This window comes from Typopeltis vanoorti, chromosome 8 (genome assembly GCF_054136105.1).
Source record: "Typopeltis vanoorti isolate ZY-2024b chromosome 8, IOZ_Tvanoo_1.0, whole genome shotgun sequence".
Classification (NCBI taxonomy): Eukaryota; Metazoa; Arthropoda; class Arachnida; order Uropygi; family Thelyphonidae; genus Typopeltis; species Typopeltis vanoorti.
The window spans coordinates 57,599,876-57,624,173 of record NC_143556.1 but is presented as its reverse complement, the minus strand read 5'-3'; the positions used below and the strand labels follow the sequence as shown (position 1 = coordinate 57,624,173).

At 32.9% G+C, this 24,298-nt stretch overlaps 1 protein-coding gene across 8 annotated transcripts in view; it reads left to right on the top strand.

Moving 5' to 3' along the window:
• Positions 1-23,331, top strand: part of LOC150104017 (Golgi-associated plant pathogenesis-related protein 1-like) — a 66,723-nt gene extending 43,392 nt beyond the window's left edge. For all 8 annotated transcript variants that reach the window (XM_090396677.1, XM_090396679.1, XM_090396678.1 and 5 more), the window contains 3 exons: positions 6,386-6,559; positions 9,586-9,708; positions 18,824-23,331. In XM_090396677.1, the coding sequence (XP_090252803.1) occupies positions 6,386-6,559; positions 9,586-9,708; positions 18,824-19,044 (518 nt within the window). In that variant the 3' untranslated portion in view covers positions 19,045-23,331. The remainder of the gene's footprint in view (positions 1-6,385; positions 6,560-9,585; positions 9,709-18,823) is intronic.
• The last annotated feature ends 967 nt before the right edge of the window (positions 23,332-24,298 follow it).

Sequence of the window (24,298 nt, the reverse complement as noted above, 5' to 3'; positions counted from 1 at the left end):
TGGATGAATGAAAATAGCATTTTGATGATACAAAGCCATTCAGGTTTTCACTTTGTTCGATCGTTTTTTTGAAAGATTAACAACTGTCGAAAATAACGAACGTCTTGGAACACTTTCAACAGCAATAGATGGAGAATTAGCCGACAAAGAGAGCAATTTAATAGGAAAAACGGAAGGCTGACCATCCGATGAATATCTGAAGAAGCAAAAATATCCTCGCCAATTGGTTAGGCCAAATTGGCCAAAGATACGAAAATATTACAACCAATCTAATGTTTCTGAGATGGTTCTATGTTTATATTAATTAAGACTGGTATATTATATTATATCTGTTAACTGCGCATGTTTTCTGGTAGTTTATTAACTGCAAGAGCAAAGACCACACCCACCTTTTCACGAGAAGATTCATGAATCATCATGAAAATGATTCTTTTTAAAAAGGTGGTAAAAGAATGATTTTTCACTTTCTCAGCTTCAGTTTTCAGTAGTGACTAGAGCGCTTTCATATTTTTAAAATCACGACATATTAAAAATATATCGCCATTTATTCCCACCTATATCCTTAGGGTGGATTCACGCTTCTGCAATGTCGATAAATTTCCGTAGGCAACCATTCTCTCTATTAAGGGTGACCAACTTGAAATGAGTCGGAGACATAACACGGCAATGTACATCATCACTTAACAGCCACAGTAAATACCCTTGTGACGTTCCAAGCATGACGTAGCATAGCAGATATAAAGCAGTAGAAGTTTCAATGGAGCCGTATACGAACTACAGAGAGCCGCTTTTAGTCACACCAGTCTCTTATTATGCACCGATTGTTCTGGTGTACCTCTCCACTCGAAACCTTATAGTGACGTGTTGACACCTGCATAATAGACTAATATTAAATAAGCTCATTATATTCGAAGCACTAAATATCACGGGATGACAAGCAAGCTGATAACTCACGACTTTTACTCGTTTATTAATTAAAGTGCTTCATAAAATAAGGTGAACTGTTTCTTTTGCGAGGTAGGTACAAAAGAATCTCACACTGATCTTAAACTACGTTTTATCTCTGAGCTATTATTAAATCGAAGACTTTAATCTGTAAATGCTGTGCATAATAAAAAGTATCATTTCTTTATCATACAGTTAAACACAAATCAGAGAGCATTTAGCTTTTTTTTTTTTTATCCCTGTGAAAAGAGTGGGCTGATTTGCATGGTTATAGGTAAAAGACATCATTTGTTCTGCAAACATTTTTGGAGATGATATAGTAAACATAAAAAAATAAAAAAGAACCTGTAAAGATTAATTTTCTACTCATCTCTTAATACCTCCATTAGTACAGAGAATAAAAAATACAAGTTGAAATGACTGCGGCCGAGTTAGTAGTGATTAGAATGATTACTTTCAGAGAAAATCGATCTAGATATGATTCACGGTGCAGTCATTTTAGAGATAACGCTCATGGGGGCCGGCTGGATAGGCCATGAAGCAATGTGCATTATGGTTGGCAATTAATCTGTTCAGTGGCTGGTTTCAGGGCTTGGTGGAAGGAACAGCTGATTTTTTTTTATTTATCATTTCTGCCTCTTCCTCTCTTTCTCTCTCTCTTTTATTATTCATAAGGGAGCGACCTTAAATCCATCCAATTAACATGAAAGAAACACATTAGTAATATCATTTTGAGTTGCACACAATGGCACTAGTTTTCGAAAAAGGACCTTTGAACTACGATTGCTTATGTTCATAATAATTTAGCTATCAACTCCTTGAAAGAGGCAATGCAGTATATTTAAATTATATACCAAACGAACGAATATCTAAAGCCAATCTGAAACTGCCATTAAATTGTTAAAACACCGCAGAGATTTGCAACTGATTTGGTTGCAAATTATGCCACCAGTAAATTTGAGACACATCTCTCATTATTATTATATTTCATGAAGTGCCTATGGCTGACTTGGACAAAAACAATTTGCGAGAACTACAACTAAAGTACTGTTCTAAAAAAAACCACCAGATTTTGGTGAATCTAGAGATTCTAAAAGAGTTCACATTTTTTTTTTTAATTCTATATTTATGGGTGATTTGCACTGAATGATTACTGTATAATTATTATCAACAACTTGGAAAAAAATGACCAAGGCGTATCAAACAGTTCTCAGGTCAATTTAAAGCACTTTCGTATCTACAAGACAACTATAAATTAATAAGCAGAATTGACGTGTACCGTAAAATATAATGTAGCGCCCTCTATATTCATTAAGAGACACTCTTACATGTAACTTAATACACATCGTTCCAAAAATGAGTTTCCCTTTCAAGACTTGAAGATTGCCACGGAAGAGGTCAAAATGGCCACAACAGATGCTGATGTCCACTCTAATACTTATAGAAAAATTTCTCGATTCCCTAAGTACGCAAATGAAGAGGAAATACTGAATTAATAACAGCAAGAACTTTTTTCCCCTTCACCATGGAAAAAAAAAAAATGTAAGTATTTATTGAAAGGTTTAATTATGTTGAATTTTATGAGACTGCATAATACTAAAATGAGAAAGCGAATATTTTTTTCATTTTTTTTTCTTTCTAGATATGAAGTTATTTCGCATACAAAAGAACGAATGTCCTTTGCTATGAAAATCTAAAACGTGGACTATTAGCAGCGGTTGAATCTATTAATCTGAATTCCAATATGTTTCAAGTGTCTCACTTTGAGACAATGTACTCAGATGATGTTACTGTATTAAATCAGAGTATTTATAAAATATGTCGCTAATTTATTGTACATTTAGACTCATAACATTACATCAGTCAAATCTAAAATAGGATTTTTTTCAATTCGAATGTACAATTTATCCATTATTTTGCTTTTTATATTGCTGTTTTAAGCAGGAAACTGATCGGATAGAAGATATCGAATCAATACATATTTCCTACTAAATACAATATATGTTACCTACTCTCGCGCGGTTAGTCTAGTGGCTATGCGCTTCGCAACCATATGCCTGGAGAAGGAGTGTCCTAGGTTCGATCCTCGTCGGAGACGTGAGGAACTTAAGGATCTGCCATAGCCAAGTTAGCCGGTCTTGGGCGAGGACAGCAGTGTTTTTTCCCCAATTTATCCTAGAGTTTTTCCTCCCGAAAAGCAAGCAAACCGGCTCCGTGAACCCACGCTTCGATAGACATGGGATACCACTGGAAATAAGGAGCAACCAACCAATTCCATGGATTATTGGTTACGGAAGCTTACGCGGTAAAATGTGTAGGCCTGCGCGAAAGAGTAACATATGATGATTACCCTAAATGGGCTACTTAAACATAGTATTCACGAATTAGTCAAAAATCAAACTATTTGATACCGTAACCAAGCTATTTATATTGTTGTTATTAAGTAGGAAACTGATCACATGATCGAATCAGTACATATTATCTACTAAATGGGCTACTTAAACATAAGATTGACGAATTAATCATGGAAATCCAATTATTTTTGATACCGTAATCAAGCTAGTTGTGTATATATATTTTTTATTTATATATATATATATATATAAATAAAAATGGTATATTACCATATTTTAATTAAAATCATAATTTCTCAATATTATTTAAGAATTTTCAGTTATTAATTTTGTCACTATCAATTGCAACTGAATAGTATAAGAATAAAATTGTTCTAGTTTGTATATAGTTTTCAGAAAGAGCGAAATAATGTATATTAAGATTTTTAATTCAAATTAAAAGTAAACTATATAACTGCAGAAATAGACACGATCACAATTTACAGACCGTGACGACAATTTAATTTTCAACTTTTTTGGTGTCCTTTTCGTTTTCCCTCCTGTACCTAGTTCTTTGCTTCGTCATCTTCTTCCTGTGCTTAAAATCCGCTAGAGCTCTGTCACACTGTTGTAAATATAGCAGTCATAAGCCGGACACACAAATTGGATAACGTCTGTAGTAAAGAGATGGAAGGTCGAGACCTCATTATGCATGTGACTCACTATACAAACAAATGCTAGTTTTCGTGCAGTGATATTTCGTTGTCTATATGAGAAATGACGCTAATTTGGATCAAATAAATTATCCTTTAAATTATCCTAAAAATTAGAGCATCAGTTAAATAATAAATGAGAAGAATTTGTTAAGGACACTTTGCTAAGAAGTTATTCATGTTTTAGCGAGCTGATGACCTTTCAGGCACAAGAACAATTCTTTTATTATTATAAGAACCAGTTTCACAGTAAACTGCCAGTATTCAACAAATTACTCTGATGATAGTGATAGGCAGATAAAATATGTCATTATTACGACGTGTTTCAGTATAGAAATAAGTTAAATGTGATTCAACACATTTATTTAAAAAATAAAGAGGTACTAGATATTTATTTGGTTTACTTGTTATATATAAATAGAAAAGATCTCATAAAACAGAATAATTTCCCTTTTCAAAATAAATTAAAAGTAATATAATCATTAATTACTTTAGTATTTTATTTATCCCGAATAATTTCCCATTTTCAAATCAAATTTTAAAATGGAATTATCAAAATATATTTAATTATTTATTTTTATCAATTTTCATTTCGGAAAATTTTCCATTTCAAAATTATCAGTATCATATCAGATTACCAAGTTAATTTTTTCTTTTTCAACGTAAATTCTTAATTAATTTTTATTAAGTTTTTAAATTAATACTAAAAGTATTAATCTACTTGGGGTGGTAGATGAATTTTATTCCCCGGTGTGAAACCATTACTATCCATCCAATTGGAGGCCTGAAGTAGTTTTTCTTTTTTTTTTTTTTTAAGTTCCATGTTTGGTTTGGAAGGGCACGATTTCTGGATCAATTAACCCTTAGTTTACCACGGTACTAACCTACATATCTGGTTAATAGTCTTTCAAATGTGAGATTCACGAAAAAAAAAATAATAACGCCTTTAAATTAATCAAACAATTCGTTTATACTATCACTAAAATATTTTATTTTAATTATATTTAAAAAAAATTATCAATTTTTATTTAGGAAAATTTTTCATTACTAAATTATCAATATCATATTTTATAGTCCGTATAAGGACTGGCTTAAAGGGGAGAAGAAAGAATGCTTTTCATCTTCTCCGTTATTTGTAGAGGACAGTGTAGGGATAAGGTCTTATTGAGCTATTAAAGCTCTGATCATGGCAGGAGGGTAACAGCAATAGCTGACCTCAGTTAGAACTTCATTGGCTACTGCCATCCATTACCATACAAGGGTATTAATCACTCACATCTCCACCATCATATTTTATAGTCCTTATAAGGACTGGCTTAAAGGGGCGAAGCAAGAATGCTTTTCATCTTCCCCGTTATCTGTAGAGGACAGTGTAGGGATAAGGTGTTATTGAGCTATTAAAGCTCTGATCATGGCAGGAGGGTAACAGCAATAGCGGAGCCTGTTAGAACTTCATTGGCTACAGCATTGCCATCCATTACCCTCCAAGGGTATTGGATTGAATGAATCAATCACCGCATCTCACGGTCGATTGATTCAATCTAATCCTTTACTATCATATTTTATAAGTCCTTATAAGGACTGGCTTACATAGGGGCGAAGCAAGAATGCTTTTCATATTCCCCGTTATCTGTAGCGGACAGTGTAGGGATAAGGTTATTGAGCTATTATTAAAGCTCTGATCATGGCAGGAGGGTAACAGCAATAGCCGAGCCTCAGTTAGAACTTCATTGGCTACAGCACTGCTATCCATTACCCTCCAAGGGTATTGGATTGAATCTTAAACCCCACCTCCTCCATCATATTTTAACTTTTGAAATAATTTATTTTAACAATTGCATATAAAAATTAGAAAGGTGCATAATTATATTTCAAGTAAAAATCGAGTTTTTGAGAAAAATTTAAAATTTTAACTTTTTTCTGCTATATTATACTAGTATACAAAAAATTATATTAATTTTTACTTAAAATTTAAGATTAAATTCAAATTGTGATCGAATAGACGCTAGGTAGTAAATATTCTTGATCCCTAAGTTAAGGTTTCACTGATGAAGATTGTTGATTTTCTTTTAGTTATTCTTTTTTTTTTTTTTAATTTTACGTTACTTATTTATTTGAGATTTCAGCTATCAGAGTGATTAATGTAAGGTCAGACAATAAACATTCCAATTAATTAATTTAGAAATGAACACACTAACATTCTGAATCAAAGAGATTCCAGATACTTACATTTTAGCATATGAATTGAATATACTGCTCAAATAACTTGTTCCTTTGGTTATTAAGGATTTCTGTATGTAGTTTTATCTATATATGTTGGTGGTTATTGTATTTACTTTCTGTGATTTTATTTCCTTTGATTATACAAAATATTGAGTTTCTATATAATTTCAGATCCTGGGATGAACTTAGAGGCATTCAAACAGGAAACATTCAACGTTCACAATAATTACCGCACTTTGCACGGCTGTCCTCCACTATGCTGGTCTGACGAGTTAGCCAATATTGCTCAGGGCTGGGCTAGCAAGTTGTCAGAAAAAGGATTTCTTCAATATAGTGAAAATCCAGGTATGTAAAAGTTGAGAACTTAAGGAATTTGATAAAACGGCTCCATAAGAACTTTCCAAGTCAGATAAAATGAAGGATTTTTCAATAATGCGAACTACTTCTAGTCACTTTGACAGTGAAAGAAAAGTAGCTCCATCTTGAACCTTAATGTTAAAAATAATTGATTCTGAGTTATTATTTGTAAATGTATGAGGTTTCTAAATTTATCTAATATAAAGTTAATCAGTTATAACTAAGGCTATTTTCTCGTATATCCTGAATAAGTATTAATTGTTGCAAGTTATTCATGCATTTTATTATTTAAGAATGAAATGAGATGCATTAAATGATACATATTTATTTATTAATATGATCTAAAGCATTACTCTAAATAACTGGAATGCTGCAATTTGTTATTATAACAATAGAGTCCTTTTCGCTGATAGGATGAGTGGCTGCATCATTCTTATTTCATTATTTTGAGCATTTTTTCTGCTATATAGATATTTCGTTCCTGTGAAAACGATGCAGGCACGATTCAACGTTCAGCGATAAATGTCAACTACTTAATTATTTGTATTAGTGCAAAATTGCCATGTTTTTTGTTCTCGATTACGTCCTATGCCTTAGCAGGTTACTTATGTTGCTGAAGGTCTAGACATTAAATGTTTTTATTATTTTCAATTTGCATTTGTCACCATTTTTAGTATAAGTTGTAAGTTATGGTTGTCCGAAGCCATAGCTTTTCTTACTGGGTCTAGGGCTGATTACAATCTCCTCACAAAAAAATAAATAAAATAAAATAATAAATGAAATTTAATAATAACTAAATAATAAAAATAGAATAATAATAAAATAAAGACAAGTTAAATTTAAAATAAAGTAGAATAAAAGTAAAAACATATACTGTATAGCAAAATAATGGCTTTATATTATACTAATCACGCATTATTACGTATGCATAATGAAACGATTGATGCTCACTATTTTAGGTCAAAGCCAATAATAGCTGTATTGGATCCATTCATATAAAGGAGAAACTGAAGCGTAATAGGAATATTTAAACATTTCTTATTGTATTTGGCGAATGTGTTCTAGAAAAATTTACACAAAATATGAGACGGTACTTTGTTACTAAAAATGATAAATTTTCAGTAACGAGATTTCCTAATTTTATGTGTAAGCTTTCAAGTGCTTTAGGAGAGATTGACTTCTATTTGGGTTTTTATAGGTCAAATTTATTTCAAACTAAGTTAGAAAAAAACGACAAGTTTCGCCAACTTTAGCTGTTTGGCTTCGTCAGGGTAAAAAATAGATGTAAGACAACTTAAACGCTAACACTGTTACACTAAATCTATAAATGAAGGAAGAACCGAATACAGTTGTATTTTTACAAAAAACAGAAGAACGCGTACATCACACGCATGGAGCGTGTATGATCTCACTTGTTGTTATGTAGGAACGGTCTGTAATTGGCAGTAAGATTTAATTCTGGCATGCTTAAAGATCTTATGAGGGTCTTCCAAATCTCAAGCAGAATTAATCCTTCGTTTCTATTTAGGTTTTGTTCTAAACGGATCACTGTTATGGCTTCTTTTATGATTCTAGAGTGGAAATCTTCCTCTAAGTAGGGCATGGAGCTTTTGTCCCATTCTCTGGTATGGTTTTGTCCTGGAGAAATGAAAAGCTAACCCCGATTTGTCTTCTCTATTATTGTTTACGTCTCCTACGTGTTCCTTTTTTTCTAATTTCAAAACTTCTAGAGATCTGACCAATATAGTTTAAGCCGCACGAACAGGGGATGTTGTAGACTCCGGCATATTTGAAAAAAAAAAAGGATGACTGTCTTTTGGAGGTTTAAAAGCCACTCGTATTCCATGTGACTTGAGGAGTGTAGCAATCTTAGTGCTAGATAGTGCTGTCCATCCTCCGGAAGTGGTGTAGCTAAGTGTATAGTATGAGATATTCAACGAACGCCATTAATCCATTATAGCATTTTTAATTGTTCGATTTAACTTTATCAGTGCAATCCAAATGATCTATAATTGGCATTTTCCTGTCAAAATATAACGTGGAAACGACTCTCTACTTCTGAATACATAGATGGAAAACCTTAGGACGATTTTCAAAGATGTTTGTACGAACCACAGGTTACTTAACTGAGTATTAAAAAAGAAAAAAAAAAGATGGTCATATGAACTCTAGTTATATCAACCTTAAGATATACGTTAGCTGTAATTCACATTGATGTATGTACTTTCTATGCTTGACTGGTTATTTCTAACTTTTTCATACTAATTATGTTCAATTAATACCGTAGTTATCACTAAATTAATTTTGGAGCACAAATTCAAAAGAATTTGTCAATTAACTGCATAGTAACAAAACGACTTTTTCCCCATTAAAAAAAAAAACAGTAATAATAAATGTAGTTCCTTTCGATTACGAGCATGACTGAACATCGATAAGATTACACGAAGAGAAATTAAATTGTGTGTGAGAGAATAAACACTTGAGAGAAGACATCGTTAATTACGGCAATCATGCATGAATACCGAAAAAGCGAAGTGAGTTGTTTTTCTTTCTTTTTTTTTTTATCTTTCGTTTTTTTTTATTAGTGCTGTGCTGCGTGGTTTTTAAATGTCAATTGGAACGCAATAGGAGAATAGTAATTGTCCATTTGGATATTGAACACCGAATATGAATGAGAAAAGATGAAAAGAATCTAAGTATTGAAAGAAGGCTGATTTGCAAAGATCATTTTTAAATGACGAATGTTGTCATTCGTTGTATTTTTTAATATTGAACCATCGCATAGTCTGCGTACATAATTTAGTTTATTTTAAGTGTTCGTTTTTCATGATTACTACTAAAATATCGTTTATATATACTGTATTTTAAACCAAATATTTTATTCAAGGTTCGTTGCTACCGTAATCGATGAACTAAAATAATATGGTGTTATTATGATGCCTTCAAAAGAGCATTTCTTTTGTGGTATCTTTTACAATATTTAATTATGTTGTTTCCTTTCTGTTTACTTTCAGCTCTTGGAGAAAACATTTGTGTAGTTGACTTGAGCTCACGGCCACCAAAAGGCGAACATGTAGTCACCGAATGGTATAAAGAGATTCGTAACTATAATTACAACAAGCCAGGATGGAAAAAAGGTGCATTTATTTATTTTGTCATTAAATTATCCGCATTTAGAGTTGATTATTTATTTCTATGTAACCGACTTATTTTGGCAAAACGATTAGTGTAGACATTTTACAGTAACCGAATGATCACTGTGCTTCAAAGAATTAAAAATAATCAATTTTCTTTCCTTTTTTATAATGTTAGCAAAGTTTGGAAAACTCTGAACAAAAAATATTTCAAACCCAATATTAAAAGTGATTTTCGAAATGTCTCCACCCCTAGCCACACCTGGAACAGTAAACGACTTTGAAGCCACTCCAAGGGAGATGGGAGAGAGGGGGGGGGGATTTCAGTGAATTATTTATACATTGAATAAATAACCATCACGGGGCAGAATTTTAATCTACTGTGTATGAATATTTAATATGCATTATTTAATAAAAGCTGTCAGATGGAGGGAATGTAATATTAATGTTGCAATATTGAAAAGTAGAAAGTTATATTTCTTTAAAAAATGTTCTTTGTCAGTTTTTAACAAATGTACTGCCAAAACGTTTGGAAAAAATAGCAAAAGTCATTGATATGTTCATTTATATTTTGCTTTTTTTAATAACATAAAGCTCTGACGAACAAAAAACGTCCATTGAAAAAAGAATTACATGCGTTTTTATTTTAGTAATTAGTCTAGAATTTTGGAAAGGGTCATCATCATCATTGCGTCCTCGCCATCATCATTGTTATTACCATTATTTCTCAAAATAGATATAGTTTACAAATTAGAAGTTTTAATTACTTTATATTGACAGAGATATGACTAACGAAATGTTCAAGTTATTTGGCTTCATAATTGTCGCGCAAACAACAATATGAAACATTGTTGCAAAGTATGTATTTTTATTTCATCCATTCATATTCACTAAAGCTTAACCTTTCCACTGCCTTTTGTCATAATTGCTTCGATTTTTATTTCTTTAGTGAAACTTCGTTATGTTGTTGTTGTCGTCTTGTCCTTTGAAGAGTCAGATATTTTTATGTGCTCCTTTAACTGCTTTGGCTTTGTCGATGATTTTGTTCGTATAGAGCTATTGTTCAGGATTAGAGTTTATTGCTTGCTAGGCTGCTGTAATTGCTGGACAGGTGAAGAATGTGAATGAGTGTCAGTTCAGTATTAGGGCAGTTGTTGCGGTTTCTATATGTTCTCGTATCATCTGTATTAATCTTCATTTCTCTAAAATGTCCTGTTCGGAGTCTTGCCATCGAGGTGGAGGTCTTCCTGTCAACATTAATTTCGGGAATTCGGTGGTGTATCTCTGATTTCAGTGGAATTAGTTTAACTTTTGCTAATGCGTTAGCATCATCAGACACCAATCTCAAAAATGATGGATCATCAGACATTGGTGTCTGATGATCCATCGGTATAACAAATAACTTGTTTGGAGGATGAAAGAAGGTTGATAATATTTAGGCCTTTTTCTTTGAGCGTTTCTTTTGATTCTTTTTTTGTATAGGATTTGGTAAGGTTTAGATTTATGAAGGTATTTGAAAGTAAAGGACTGGAAAATAGAGATTTTTTTACTTATGTGCGCATTTAGATGATCAAAACCTGTTTCCTTCATTATATTGTAAACTTGATGATCTGTGAAGTCTGCATTTTTGATTCCAATGTTCATAAATTTTTAGGGAGATATGATCGCTTTGGTAGGCTTCTGATATTATTAATGAATTTTATGGTGGCAAATTTCCGTCTGTCCTCTCAAGCCCACATTCCTGTTGGGCTCTGATGTTGTTAGTGGATGAGACTGCACCAATGATAATCTTGGACGCTTTTACTTGTACTTTGTCTAATTTTTCCTTTACCGACGAAGCCGAAGGTTACTAGAATGGTGCTGCATATTCCATTATTGGCCTTATTAGTAGTGTAAGCAGGTTTGGGAATTTTTGGCTTTGCGCCCTGGTTTGTTTTGCAAAGCCTTTTCAATATATTTAGTTTTTTGAGGGCCCTGTTGGAAGTGTCAGAGATGCGTTGAGCAAAACGTAATTCCTCATCAAGCGTAATACCAAGGTATTTTGGATTTGCGACTTCTTCAGTTAGTCTGTTGTTGATCATCACTTTGAGATTGTAGGAATGTCAACTTTTCTTGTCTGTACTAAAGATGCTTAGTTTTGTTTTATCTGGGTTGATTTTGAGTTTAAGTTCATCTGACTATTTTTATAATCCTCTCGTGGATTTGTTTAGAATCTCTTCCGATATCACTAGTGTGCCAGATGGCTATATCGTCTGCGTAGAAAGCGACTTTTGTGTCTTCTATAAGGTAAGGATGAATGTCATTGACGTATAAAAGGAATAGTAAGGGACTGAGCCCTGGGGAACCAGCCCAGGTTCTCTGCTCTCTAGATATTGCTGCATTGATTCTAACCTTGATCTTTCTTCCTCTCATGAAATCAGTGATCCAGATTAAAGCATTTCCTCTAATTTAGATATCATGTTCTATTTGTATTAATTTTTTGATCCAAACAGGGTCAAAAACAGAAGTCATATCAAGGAATATGGCAGCTGTCTTTTTTGTTGGCTTTACCTGAAATGAGTCTATTATTGTTTGCCAGAATTAGAATAATTGATCTGTCGTCGAATGACGCGCTCTATACGTAGTTTGATAGAAGTTAATTTTCTTATTTTTTGTGAGCCAGTGGACGAGTCTGAAGTGTATGATTCTTTCAGTAATTTTGCAGAGTATACTAATTAATTGCTTTGACATTCCGCAGCATTGTTATCAGGTTTTAGGATGGGTACAGTAACTGATTTTTTCCATTCTTTTGGTAGTTTGCCTGTTCGCCAAGAAGTAACAAGAATGTCCAGAAGTTGTTCTTTGGCATTTTTGCCAAGGTGTTTGACCATATGACCAAAGATAAGATCATCACCAGGAGATTTATTAGGTGCAGTTTTCTCAATTGATAAATTTAGTTCACTTAGCGTAAATTCTTCAGAGAAGATGTAGATGTCATTAGATTGGTATGTTCTTACTTGTTTTAGTATCTTACTTGTGAGTTTATTGAGGGTCTTGTCCTCTCTGTTTATACTGAAATTTGGAGTTCATTGAATAATTTTTTTGCCAGTGTGTTCGCAATTTCTTGATCTGTAATATCTTTTTTCGCAGAATTTATGATGAAATTTGTTTTCTGTTGGTTCTTTTCTTTGATGTTGCTGTCTAGGATTCTAATAATATTCCAGTGTTGGCTGTCTTTTCTTGGATCCAGGTTACCGCAAAGCTCCGGCCATTTCTCTTGCTTGAACTTCCAAATTTCCTGATCTATTTTGTGTGTTATATCCATTAGTTTCTTTCTGGATTCATCAGTTTTAGTAATTCTAAATTGTTCGTTGATAATGTCTCTTTCTGTAATCATTGAATCGATATTGTGATCTTTCCAATATGGTATCCAGATATTTTTCCGTTTGCTTCTTGCTATTGTGGCTTTGGCAGCTTTATTGATGTGTGAAGTAAGGATTTGTAATTTTCTATCAAGGTTTACAAAGACAGGTTCATCTTGACAAAGGGTCTCCAAGATTTGGATAAACCTTGTCTAGTCGGCTTTTCTAAAGTTCCATGTCCTCTTGATTTGGTGTTCTTGATCAATCTTTAAATTTAGTGTTGTTATTATGGATCTGTGGTCACTGATGGCGTTTGCCAAAATTTTCCATTCTGCCCTTGATGCAATGCTATAATTAATAGCTGTGATGTCGATAGCAGATTCAGTTCCTGTAGTTTTAGAGAGATAAGTACTCAGTCCGTTGTTAATTGTTGTGAATTCCAAATATGTAAAGAAGTTTTCCAAATATTGACCTCTATGGTCTAAATCGGGGGAGCCCCACTTTGGGCTTTTGCATTTAGGTCACCAAGTATGACGGTTGTGTCAGTTGGAGCTTCGCTTAGCTTTTCAATGATGCCTGTGTCGCTATTTGTGTAATCAGGATGGTAGACGTTTGTAATTGAAATAGAATGGTTTGGTAGATGTATTTCAACAGCTTAAGCTTCCATTAAACTGTTATTATTTAAATATTGATATACAATGATTTCTTTGAATTTGATTTCTGATCTTCAAAAGGATAGCAAGCCCTCTACCATTTCTTCTCTCATTTTCTTTCCTAAGAGTTGTGTATCCTTTGATGCTGATTTAAGCATGTATTTAAGTTAATCCATTTTTCTCTGAGTACCATTGATATTGAATTGCAAAATGTTAATATGAGTCCTCGTAGCATATTTCCTATCAGGAGCCTGGACTGCAGCCCAAGACACGTCGGCTTTCCAGGACACGGTAGCATTGGTTGAGTTCTTTCTGTGACTCTTCATTGGAAAATTGGATAACGTTGTCACGTTAGTCACCTTGAGATTGAACCATAAGAAATTTGGTCAAAAGCGTCAAGGTTCCAGGTGGGGGGGGGGGTTCACGAGGAGGTATGGTCGGACATTCCCCCAAAAAACACTTTGTTATTCAACTTTATCAAATAATGATTATGTGGGTTGTGAGTTCAATGTTCATGATTGGTTTTTCGTCTGTAAATACACAACGATTTTAGAATTACTTTTTATAGTTTTAATGATGTTGCTCTGATTCTCTGAAATCTCAATACAGTAATTGGAAATTGCGAACTTTTTCTTGTTTTTTAATTATTAGTATTCCATTATGCTTTACAGAAAAGTATTTTCATACATTCATAATCAGATAAACTATTTTTAAAATGTTGTGTATCTCGCTTTAATTAAAAATAACCACTAAATCTTTTCAATAGATGAATAAACTGAATATTTTAATGTTTGTAAAGTAATAAAAAAATTACTTGAATTAAAAATTTATTTGGGTTCTTAGTGAACATTTCTTGCTCTTTTATTTCCTTCGATTAAGTCAGGGGTCTCTTCAACGCATGGCTTGCGGAGCTCTTTACTGTGGCCCGCCGGCCATTTTGAAAAAATGACTACTTAACATTAAAACGCGATTAAATAAAAAATTATTTCAATGAAGCCCGCGGGCCACTAAGCTATACTGCGGCATTTAGAATTGTAAGATGCTTTCCAGATTCACAAGGAACACTGCATTTGATACTTTACATAAAATCCTATAAAAATAAATATTAAATAGACATGCTTCTTCAGCCATCTACCAGCGCCAAGCGGTACTTGATGGTGGGAAAGAACGAAGGGTTTGTTGCGCTGCTACGGAAAGAACCGGAACTAGAAGGAAACGATTTCGTCTATTACCACTGTTTAATCCACCATGAGAATTTGTGCGCGAAAACTATTGGATTTGAGAATGTCATGAAAGTTATTGTGACTGTCGTCAACATTATTAAGGCAAGAGAATTGAATCATCGTCAATTCCAAGAGTTTTTGACCCAAGAATGCGAAGCGGATCACGACGATGTGGTTCATTATAGTGATGTGCGTTGGTTGAGCAGAGGGAAGGTTCTTAAAAAGTTTTTGACTTAAGGAGCGAAATACAGAGTTCATGCAAACCAAGGGGGAAGCCGAATGCGTAATTCAACGATCCGAAGTGGATGGCAGACTTTGCCTTTGTGACCGACATCTCGATGTATATGAATGACCTAAATACGCGGCTACAATCCAAAGATCAACTGGTGCACACTGTTTGATCACATCAAAGCTCTTTTGTGACTAAGCTCAAACTTTGGGAGGCACAACTCGCATAAAAAGACTTAACTCATTTTCAGCTTCTCGCTGAGTCCAACTGTTCGTCTCTTGAGGAATACGCTACAAAATGAGCCGTGTTGCGAAGTGAGTTCGAAGAGAGATTTAGTGATTTTCGTAACTAACAGTCTTCATTAGATTTATTTTCAATGCTATTTAGTGTCAATGCTGCACTCCGAAACAATCTTCTTTGAGAGAAAAATTATTCACTGTGCCCTTGCTTACATTTCACAAAGACTACATTTCTGAGGACGCATTCCCTAATCTTCGCCGGCATGCTTTGAAAATGTGTGCTTTGTTAGGAAGCACATACTTATGTGAGCAGTTCTTCTCCAGAATGAATCATGTGAAGTCCAAGACAAGAACTCAGATTACGGACCAACATCTCGAGAACACTCTGCGCATAACGACTTCCAACATTGATACCAACATCGACAAGCTGGTCAAGGAAAACCATTGCCAAGTTTCCCATTGACATTGTAAAAAATGAATGTTTTCTTCATTATATTATATTTTTTCAAGTATTGATTGTATTTATTTATCATGAATCCGACTCCTACCTACGCTCTTAAAGCTGAGTTTGTTTATTTTTATAGGATTTCATGTAAAGTATCAAATGCACAGTGTTCCTGTGAATCTGGAAAGCATCTTACAATTTTAAAGTGGCCCACGGGCTTCACTGAAATTTTTAATGCATCCCGCACTGTCTGAAAGGTTGAAGACCCCTGGAATAAGTATTATCCGCAGTACTTAATACGTTATTTCCTAGTTTGATTCGCAAAAAAAAAAGAAAAAAAAAGCGTGACCAATCAAAGTTCTGGTTGTGTGCTTATTGAGGTAAATTTTACTGATACGAGATCGGAGATAAAGTGGTTTTCGAAAAGGGATATATTATAGTTTAGTGTGATTTAGTCAACAACCCTTGTGCGTCTTGTTTTGTACATAGCCAAGGCGACATCTTATGAAGGAACTTCATCGTCATCATCATCAATTTCCTGATATGTATCCTCAAGGGTTGTTCAGTCTACTATGACAGCACTGCATGATTAAGTTTACATTTTTATCAATCTCCTCTCAACAATTTTCCCCCAAATTAATCTATTACTTATCTGCACTCCAGTATTTTTGTATCTAATATTTCATGCTTTTAAGCAATTTTCTTACTGAATCAACCTACCTAGATCTTGGTCTTCTTCTGGGTCTCTTTCCTGCCATCTTGGCACCTGTTTTGCCAACCTTTTTTCTCTCATTCTATTCAAGTGACCATATCCACTTTACATTAGCCCTGCTCACACATTCTTGAATACAAACAATATCATTATGAGGACGTTAGGAAGTTCCTTCCTAACGTCCTCATTTTTAACGTGATTCTTAAATCTTTAATATGATCTTTATTATCTCATCTTTAATAGGATTTAATAAAATCCGAATTTCCTGGAGTAAAAAAAAAAAAAAAAAAAAAAATAGCTTGCTCGTTAGTCAATCTCTGGCACGGGCAAGCGGATTTTTTTTTCTCCCAGAAACTGAAGAAAATCAACCGTCGAACCCACACCATTTTCAGATATTAAAAGTATTGTGTTAGGGTTAGTAACCACGAGAGGGCTGCACTTGTTAGTTGTCTCTTCACTGCGTGGCGATTAAATTTGTGATAACCTTGGGCTAGCTATCTCTGATTGGCTACCGGTGGAGATTGAACTGTGCACTCAGTCTCCAAATGTTAGATAGAACTAAAAAACGGCCTCACCTACTCCCTATTCGGGAATAAAGGTCGTTAACTGATTTTTTTAAAATATATAATGTGAAAACTGCTGTAGTAATCAAACAAGGAACTTTGACAAATGACTTCGGGTGTAGTTTCGCACTGGTGCGAGGAATAATATTATCTCCCACCTACCTGAAGAGAATCACAAACATCCATACCACATACGAATTCTGTTGGAACAGGTACGTTAATCAGTCGGTAAACCAGACCGAGTGCACTCAGTTAATTTTTTCACTTCATAATTTTCAAATAATGTCTTTTTTATATAAATGTTGGTTTTGATTTGATATATTACTAAGCTATTATTCTCCTGTTCTTCTAATTTAATTTTAATTCCACTGTAATCGGTTTAGTAGCATCTCTATTTGGGTCAATCTGCACCCCTAGAGGACGTATCGAAGCCTGTTTAAAACCTTCATTGTTTTGAAAGAATGTATTCAATATATGAAATCAGTTCGGTTAGCAAAACATCCAAATGTCTCCAGATCCTTCGTTGTTCAGTCCGTTCGAAATACCTGGGTTCGAATCCAGTCTAAGACGGGATTCAAAGAATATTTATCCATGTTTATTATTATTATGTTAAGCGTGAGCACTCATAAGTCTTCTTATTTCTATGCAAGATATTTGAGGATTCTTTTTAGAAGTATTCTTCTGAGATTTGTTTCTTGAAATTCTTAGAAAACGATTTTTAACACCCACAGAAGACTTAAGTGAGTTTATTCATGTATTTGCATAAGTTATCAAATTTTATATTTGTACCTTTACAGTGAATGTAAAAAAAAAGTCCCTATTTTGCCACATTATCAAATGTATTATAGGTTTACAACCATCATGGGTCGGAGACATAAAAATATGACGGTTTCCAAATGTGTTTGAGGTCATTTTTTATATTTATGAGAAGAAACCTGAAGTATCTTTACATAAATAGTTCGATACCAACAAATGCAGTACTGGAATTAAAAAAAAATGAAATAGGTGAATCATGTACTGAGTAACGGCCACTGTGCCCAAATTCACCTCCCACATATAAGTTAGTTTTTGTAAAAATTCATTCACATCTTATCTTATAGCTCTCTGTAAGATACATGTTATGTGGCAGATCATTGCATATATTTTCTACCATAACGCTAATAAATGAAAAACTTCATATATTTGTTCATTTTATCTTTCTTTCCCTCAATACTTAGTTATTATATCTTTCTAATAGATTCTGGTTCAGCCAAGTGCAGCACATTCTTGTCTAACGTACTCGTACATGCCTTGAATTAACTTATCGATTTCAACTTGATCTCCTCTACGTCTCTTGTTAAACAAAATATCAGATACAAACTACCCCAAGTAGCCTTATTTGGTCGTTCCTATTTCGAACCAAATCTCTCTCATAATTGACTCGTTTCAACTGAATTTTGCGCATAAACTTTTCATTCTCTTTCCTCGTTATATCTTCCGATGGCAAATTCTTATTTCAACTTTTGATATGTTACTAAATTTATTTTAATCACTATCTTCAGTCTGAATTGTTTTGGGTTATATTTGAGATTGTGCCTCTTAAAGAATTCCACGATTTTCACCTCTTTTTTTTTTTTTTTGGTTTCGCGTTTGATTTTTACTTTCATATTAATTAATTTGTATACATGTATATAAATTATATAAATCGTATTATTTTTTGCTCCCTTTCTATAGGTGCCCACCGTTTTTCTCAACTACTTTGGAAAAGCACATCTGAAATGGGGGTTGGCGTAGCTAAAATAAAGGATCAACCAAAAGCCTTTGTGGTAGCTAACTACAGACCTGCAGGCAACAATAACATGCCAGGAGAATTCGAACGGAATGTGCTGCCACCTTGTGACGACGATGAAGATGATCCAAATGCTAACATCCCTAACGGCTTAAACAATCGATGAACATAGTTTACTTTCAGATGGAGGAGAGTAGAATGAGCTCAAAACAAGTTTCATTTTTGCCCCTCCTAGAGTGAGCGTAATATGTGAGTAAAGAATGTTGTAAGAAATCTTCGTGCGTGAGTGCGTGTGTGTGTGTGCGTGTTTTCACTACTTCAATGGTACGAGAGTGCTTGAAAAATGCAGTCATCTCTTTCTCTCTCTCTCTATCACACACGTTTGTTGTACGGTAAAATAATTTTGTCTTTCTTCAACAGCAGTATTAATATCTTTCTACACCTGCTAAACTGTGCAATGCTCCTTTACTGTTTGCCTCGAAACTAAAGATATTGATCTTACGGTAAAGAGACATTTATCGATATAACATATCTTCAGTATTGTGCCACTGCTCTTGTTATAGGAAACGTCCTTAGTACCAAACCATATCACACAGAAGAAGATAGAGGTGGAATAAAAGCAGTGTGGTCTTCTTTGACACAAAGAATTACGAGGTGTAGATATACTGTTGTGAAGAAACTGTCAGTTATGTTGTGAATAGCTTCTTAGAAACGAAGATTCTTAGGCTTAGTGGTTTGTTTTTAAAAGAATGTTCGTCTTATAACAGAAGTAATTATATTTAATATCAAAATATGCTGTCGTATTTAGAAAGAACTGCAAAAATTAATTTAAATTTGGGATTAAATTTATTAATCCACCAACGTACTTTTATTTAGATATAATTATCGATTTGTCATTCTTTTATAAAATACATTCATTTCCTGTAACTTCCTATTTAATACTATTGTTGTATGGGATTTCTGTGTGAGTGTGCATTTATGTGGGAACTGATTGAATAGAAGTTAGAAAGTAGACATTTCTAAACTATCACAACTGGTAGATGCAATGCCGGTCAACCCAACTCTTGAATAAATGTTGATTGTTATATAATCCTTAGAATACCGCCTTCCAAAGTATTTTAACAAGGTGCTGATAAATGTGAATTACTTCTGTCATTGTTAGTTCCCCCCCCTCCCCCCAAGTTCATCGCTTTCAAACTAGAATGAGTACTACGTTATGCATATGAGGTGGCATAATTTCCTCGTTTTTCATAATACATTTAACAGGGTAAATCTACCGATAAATGATTCGGTTGATTATATAATTACCATCCTACAGAGTAAACTCTATAGGGAAGTAGCACACATTCATTTACTCTATACAGAACTCTCGAAATCAGAATTGCGATATGTATTAAATCGAACTTCGAAGTAATAAAAGTATGAATTTTGTCGTGATAAACAAATAAACCGACTGTTTCAACAGTATTGAGAACATTTTCCCCAAATTAATGGCATAATTTTTATTTTTGGGTATATGGACTGAATCCTTGACTCTTAATGCTGTCATCTGATTGAGAAAATCTTTGAATGGGGTATTATTATTGAGCTATATAAGCTCTGATCATGGCAGGAAGGTAACAGCAATAGCTGAGTCTCAGTTAAAACTTCATTGGCTACAGCTTTACCCTCCCTGGGTACCCATTTTAGTCGCCTCGTACGACATGCATGGGCTGCAGTGGAGCTATTCTTATCCCGGCCACCACACAGGAAAATTAATGCCAAACAAATGTTTATCCGTAGACTACTTAAATTATATAAACATTTTTTTTAGTTTCTGAAAAAAAAATTCCGATATTAAAAAATTGTGTTTGAATATCTAGCCAGAAATACAATTTAATGTTCACGAGAAAGCCTCATAAATTTACTCTCATATATTATTTACGCTAAAAATTTATCGAGCCAAATTTATATTGAGATTTTATGCATCGCACGTAGAATAAAATTTAGAAAACAGTAGTTAAATTAAACATTAGTGGCTTTAAACACAACATCGTTTACTATATTTATATTTATTTAAACACAACATCGTTTACTATATTTATATTTATATAAACTATTGTAAACGTCACACAAGTTCTTAAAAGAACTGGGAGATGGACTGAGTCCTTGACTCTTTATCCCGTCATCTGAATGAAGAAAATCTGTGTGGATGGGGTGTTATTGAGCTAAAGCTCTAATCATGGCTGGGTAACGGCAATAGCCAAGCCTCAGTTAAAACTTCATTGGCTACAGCATTGCCATTTGTTATCCTGGAAATCCTGAAAAAGGACTTTAGGTTGTTGGATATTGAGAATCACGTCACACAAGTAATCTAGTATGATTTCAAATAAAGCAAATATCCAGCTATTTTAAAGGTGTCTGTATTTTAATAAAATAAAAATATTATAACTTAAGTATAATTTAAAATCTAAAACAAATGATAGATTTAAATTATAAATTCCTAATAATACTAGAATTAAATATTCAATATTTTGAATATATACTAATTAATCACCTATGATATTTCTAAATATGAAAAGGGCAATCAATAACCATTATATATGAAGAAAAGTATTAACTGAATAAATCGAATACTTTTTTTTATAAATAACAATTACCTAATATAGTCCTGCGAAAACGATGCTTGTTTCCATAGGTTACCAGAAGAATTACCATTATAGGTTTGATTCTAGTCGCGACTAGGAGACTTTTTTTCTAGACCTTTCTTCGGCTGGTATCCGAGTTAATCTTGGATACAAACAAGTAGGATTTCAGTCTTGAAATCTTGGATTTTTAAAAATCTACCAGAAAAATACATAACTTATAACTGTTAAGGTTTAAGTCTACAAGATGGCAGCACTTGTTTGTCGTAATCTTTACCCTGAAAAAACTTTTATTAATCGCTTGAGCTCACTTGGGATGACTGACAGATAGACACCAGCTACCCCACCGATCTTCAAAAAAAAATAAAAAAAGTCAGGCTAAAGTAATCCCGTGTACTCCATTCGGGACTAAAAGGCATTAGAAGATTTATCTTTATTTTTTTAATAAAGATAAATATAAACACAATTAATAACAGAGATTTAGTAAAATACGTCAATCAGTATCTCAACAGTTTAAAATCTGACAACTGTTGCGCAAGAAAAAAAAAGTAAATCGTCGATTAATATTTGTTTAATATTATTAATATTAATATCAATAGTATTAATATTAATATTAGTAATAAATTATTAATATTAATATTAGTAATAAATTATTAATATTAATATTAGTAATAAATTATTAATATTAATATTAGTAATAAAATACACATTGTATTTTACATACGATAAGATTTTATTATTTACATTTACCGATGGTAGAGGGCGGTTATAATAGAATGTTCTGAAAGGAACATACAATAAAAAAAAAAAATAATAATTTATGCATGAAACACCCAGGGCATACTAAAATATATTTTACTTGTAATTAATTAACTATAAAATGAAATTAATCATTTTTCTAAGGATCTCGACAATTATTTTAACACTATTGTTTACCTTGAATTCAATGATGATAATTAAACGATTAATTCTCGATTGAATTTCTGACAATCAATTATACTAGAGAATGAGTAGAGAGTTCTTTGAACTGTGAAACAAACAAACAAAAATATTCCTGGTGTGCATCTTCTCCCTATACGATTCTTTACTCGCTATGATAAATGTCACTCAAGCGTTATGACGATCTACTGTTTTTAACATAAATTACTGTTATTTTCATAAAAAAAAGTCGAAAATTTTTAACAATAAATTCTTTCTAAATAATTGGGGCATTGCATAATATTTTTGGTATATGGTTGGTTAGAATCGATTTTAACGAAGTGGTTGTGCTAAGTTAGCAAATAAATATTGTTAAATTTAAAAATAAACAATTAAACCTCTTGATATATAAATATATGGAATAAATGAGCTTTTAAACCATTTTTAATGCTATTTAGTATACGAGCATAACAAACACGCTTTAAACCTTTGACATGCTTAGAATGTGTTTAATAATGTGATGTTTGAAATAGATTCGACTAAAGCGACATCCACGTGAATGGTTGATAGAATTTTATACATTGTATTCATAGTGATCCATTTTTTAAACTTTATCGTTTCTTACGAAGACATATAATCAAAGAATGTTGATGTTTTATGTCAGTTTACTGTTTACTAAGATGTAATGTCATTCATTTAGTAGAATTGAGATGAAGCATGGTTGTTTAAAACATTTTATTAGTTTATAAGACGGTTATAAATACTCATTTATACAGTAAGTTATATTTCTTGTGAATTTTTCCGTCGAGGATGGAGAAAAAAAAACTGATTTTCACGACCTGTTTGTTGTATACTGTTCTCTATGTTGTTTGTATTTTGTTATAGGAGTGAATAAAGAATGAAGCTTAGGATTTATTTTTACTGTATTATTTATTATCTTCAAGCTTAATGTTAACCCCCAGATCACAACTATTTATTTCTAACACTTTTATAAAGATAATGTACAGTTAATGATCAAACTATAGTTACTGGTAATTTCATAATGATGGTTTGGAAGTCTCCGGTTTCAATTTTTTTTTCTGCAGTTGTTTTTTGGTCCATAATTTACTTCCTTGCAGTAGATAAGGTTTTGTAAGAACTTTATCACTAGTTATAAAGTTACAAGTGCATATCTTATATGCACTTGAATTTGGTTAGTTTGAAAATATTATTGACCATCCCTGTTATCAGTAGGAAGTTTGAAATTTTGACATCAACTTCAACTTCTTTATCATTTATAAAAGAATTCGTACTAAGTGTTTTTAAGCACTGAATTTGTTCTAAAATTTTATTTTCAATCAAGGCTTTATTCCTGACTAGAGATAGTGCTTTAGATTACAGCGCTTGCCAAACTGTGGGCCGCGGTCCCCTTAGGGACCGTTTGTTTTGTTGAGAGGGCCGTGAAATAATGAAAACAAATTTAAAATGTTTTAAGATTAAGTGTGGCATATCAAATGTGTATGTAAGATGCTAAAAATGTAATATTTGCATTTGATTTTTGCGATATTCGCTGTGTATGTTTTGTATTGAATATAAATACAATAAATATTATAATAATATATCTCTCTATTAAGAATTTTTTATTTTTTTATTTTTTGATGGGGACCATGAAATATTTTAATTTTTCCAAGGGGGCCTTTACATCCATAAGTTTGGGAAGCACTGCTTTAAAACCCACGATTTATTGTCTGCTAATATTTGCATTCTAATTTTTTTAATAGTTATGTTTAGGGAATATAAGGATAATTGGAATACATCTTCACTTCTTGCTATGATTATTTCGTTATCTGGAAACAACAAAAAAGTATTAAGTATAGTTCCACGATTCAGTTTATATGT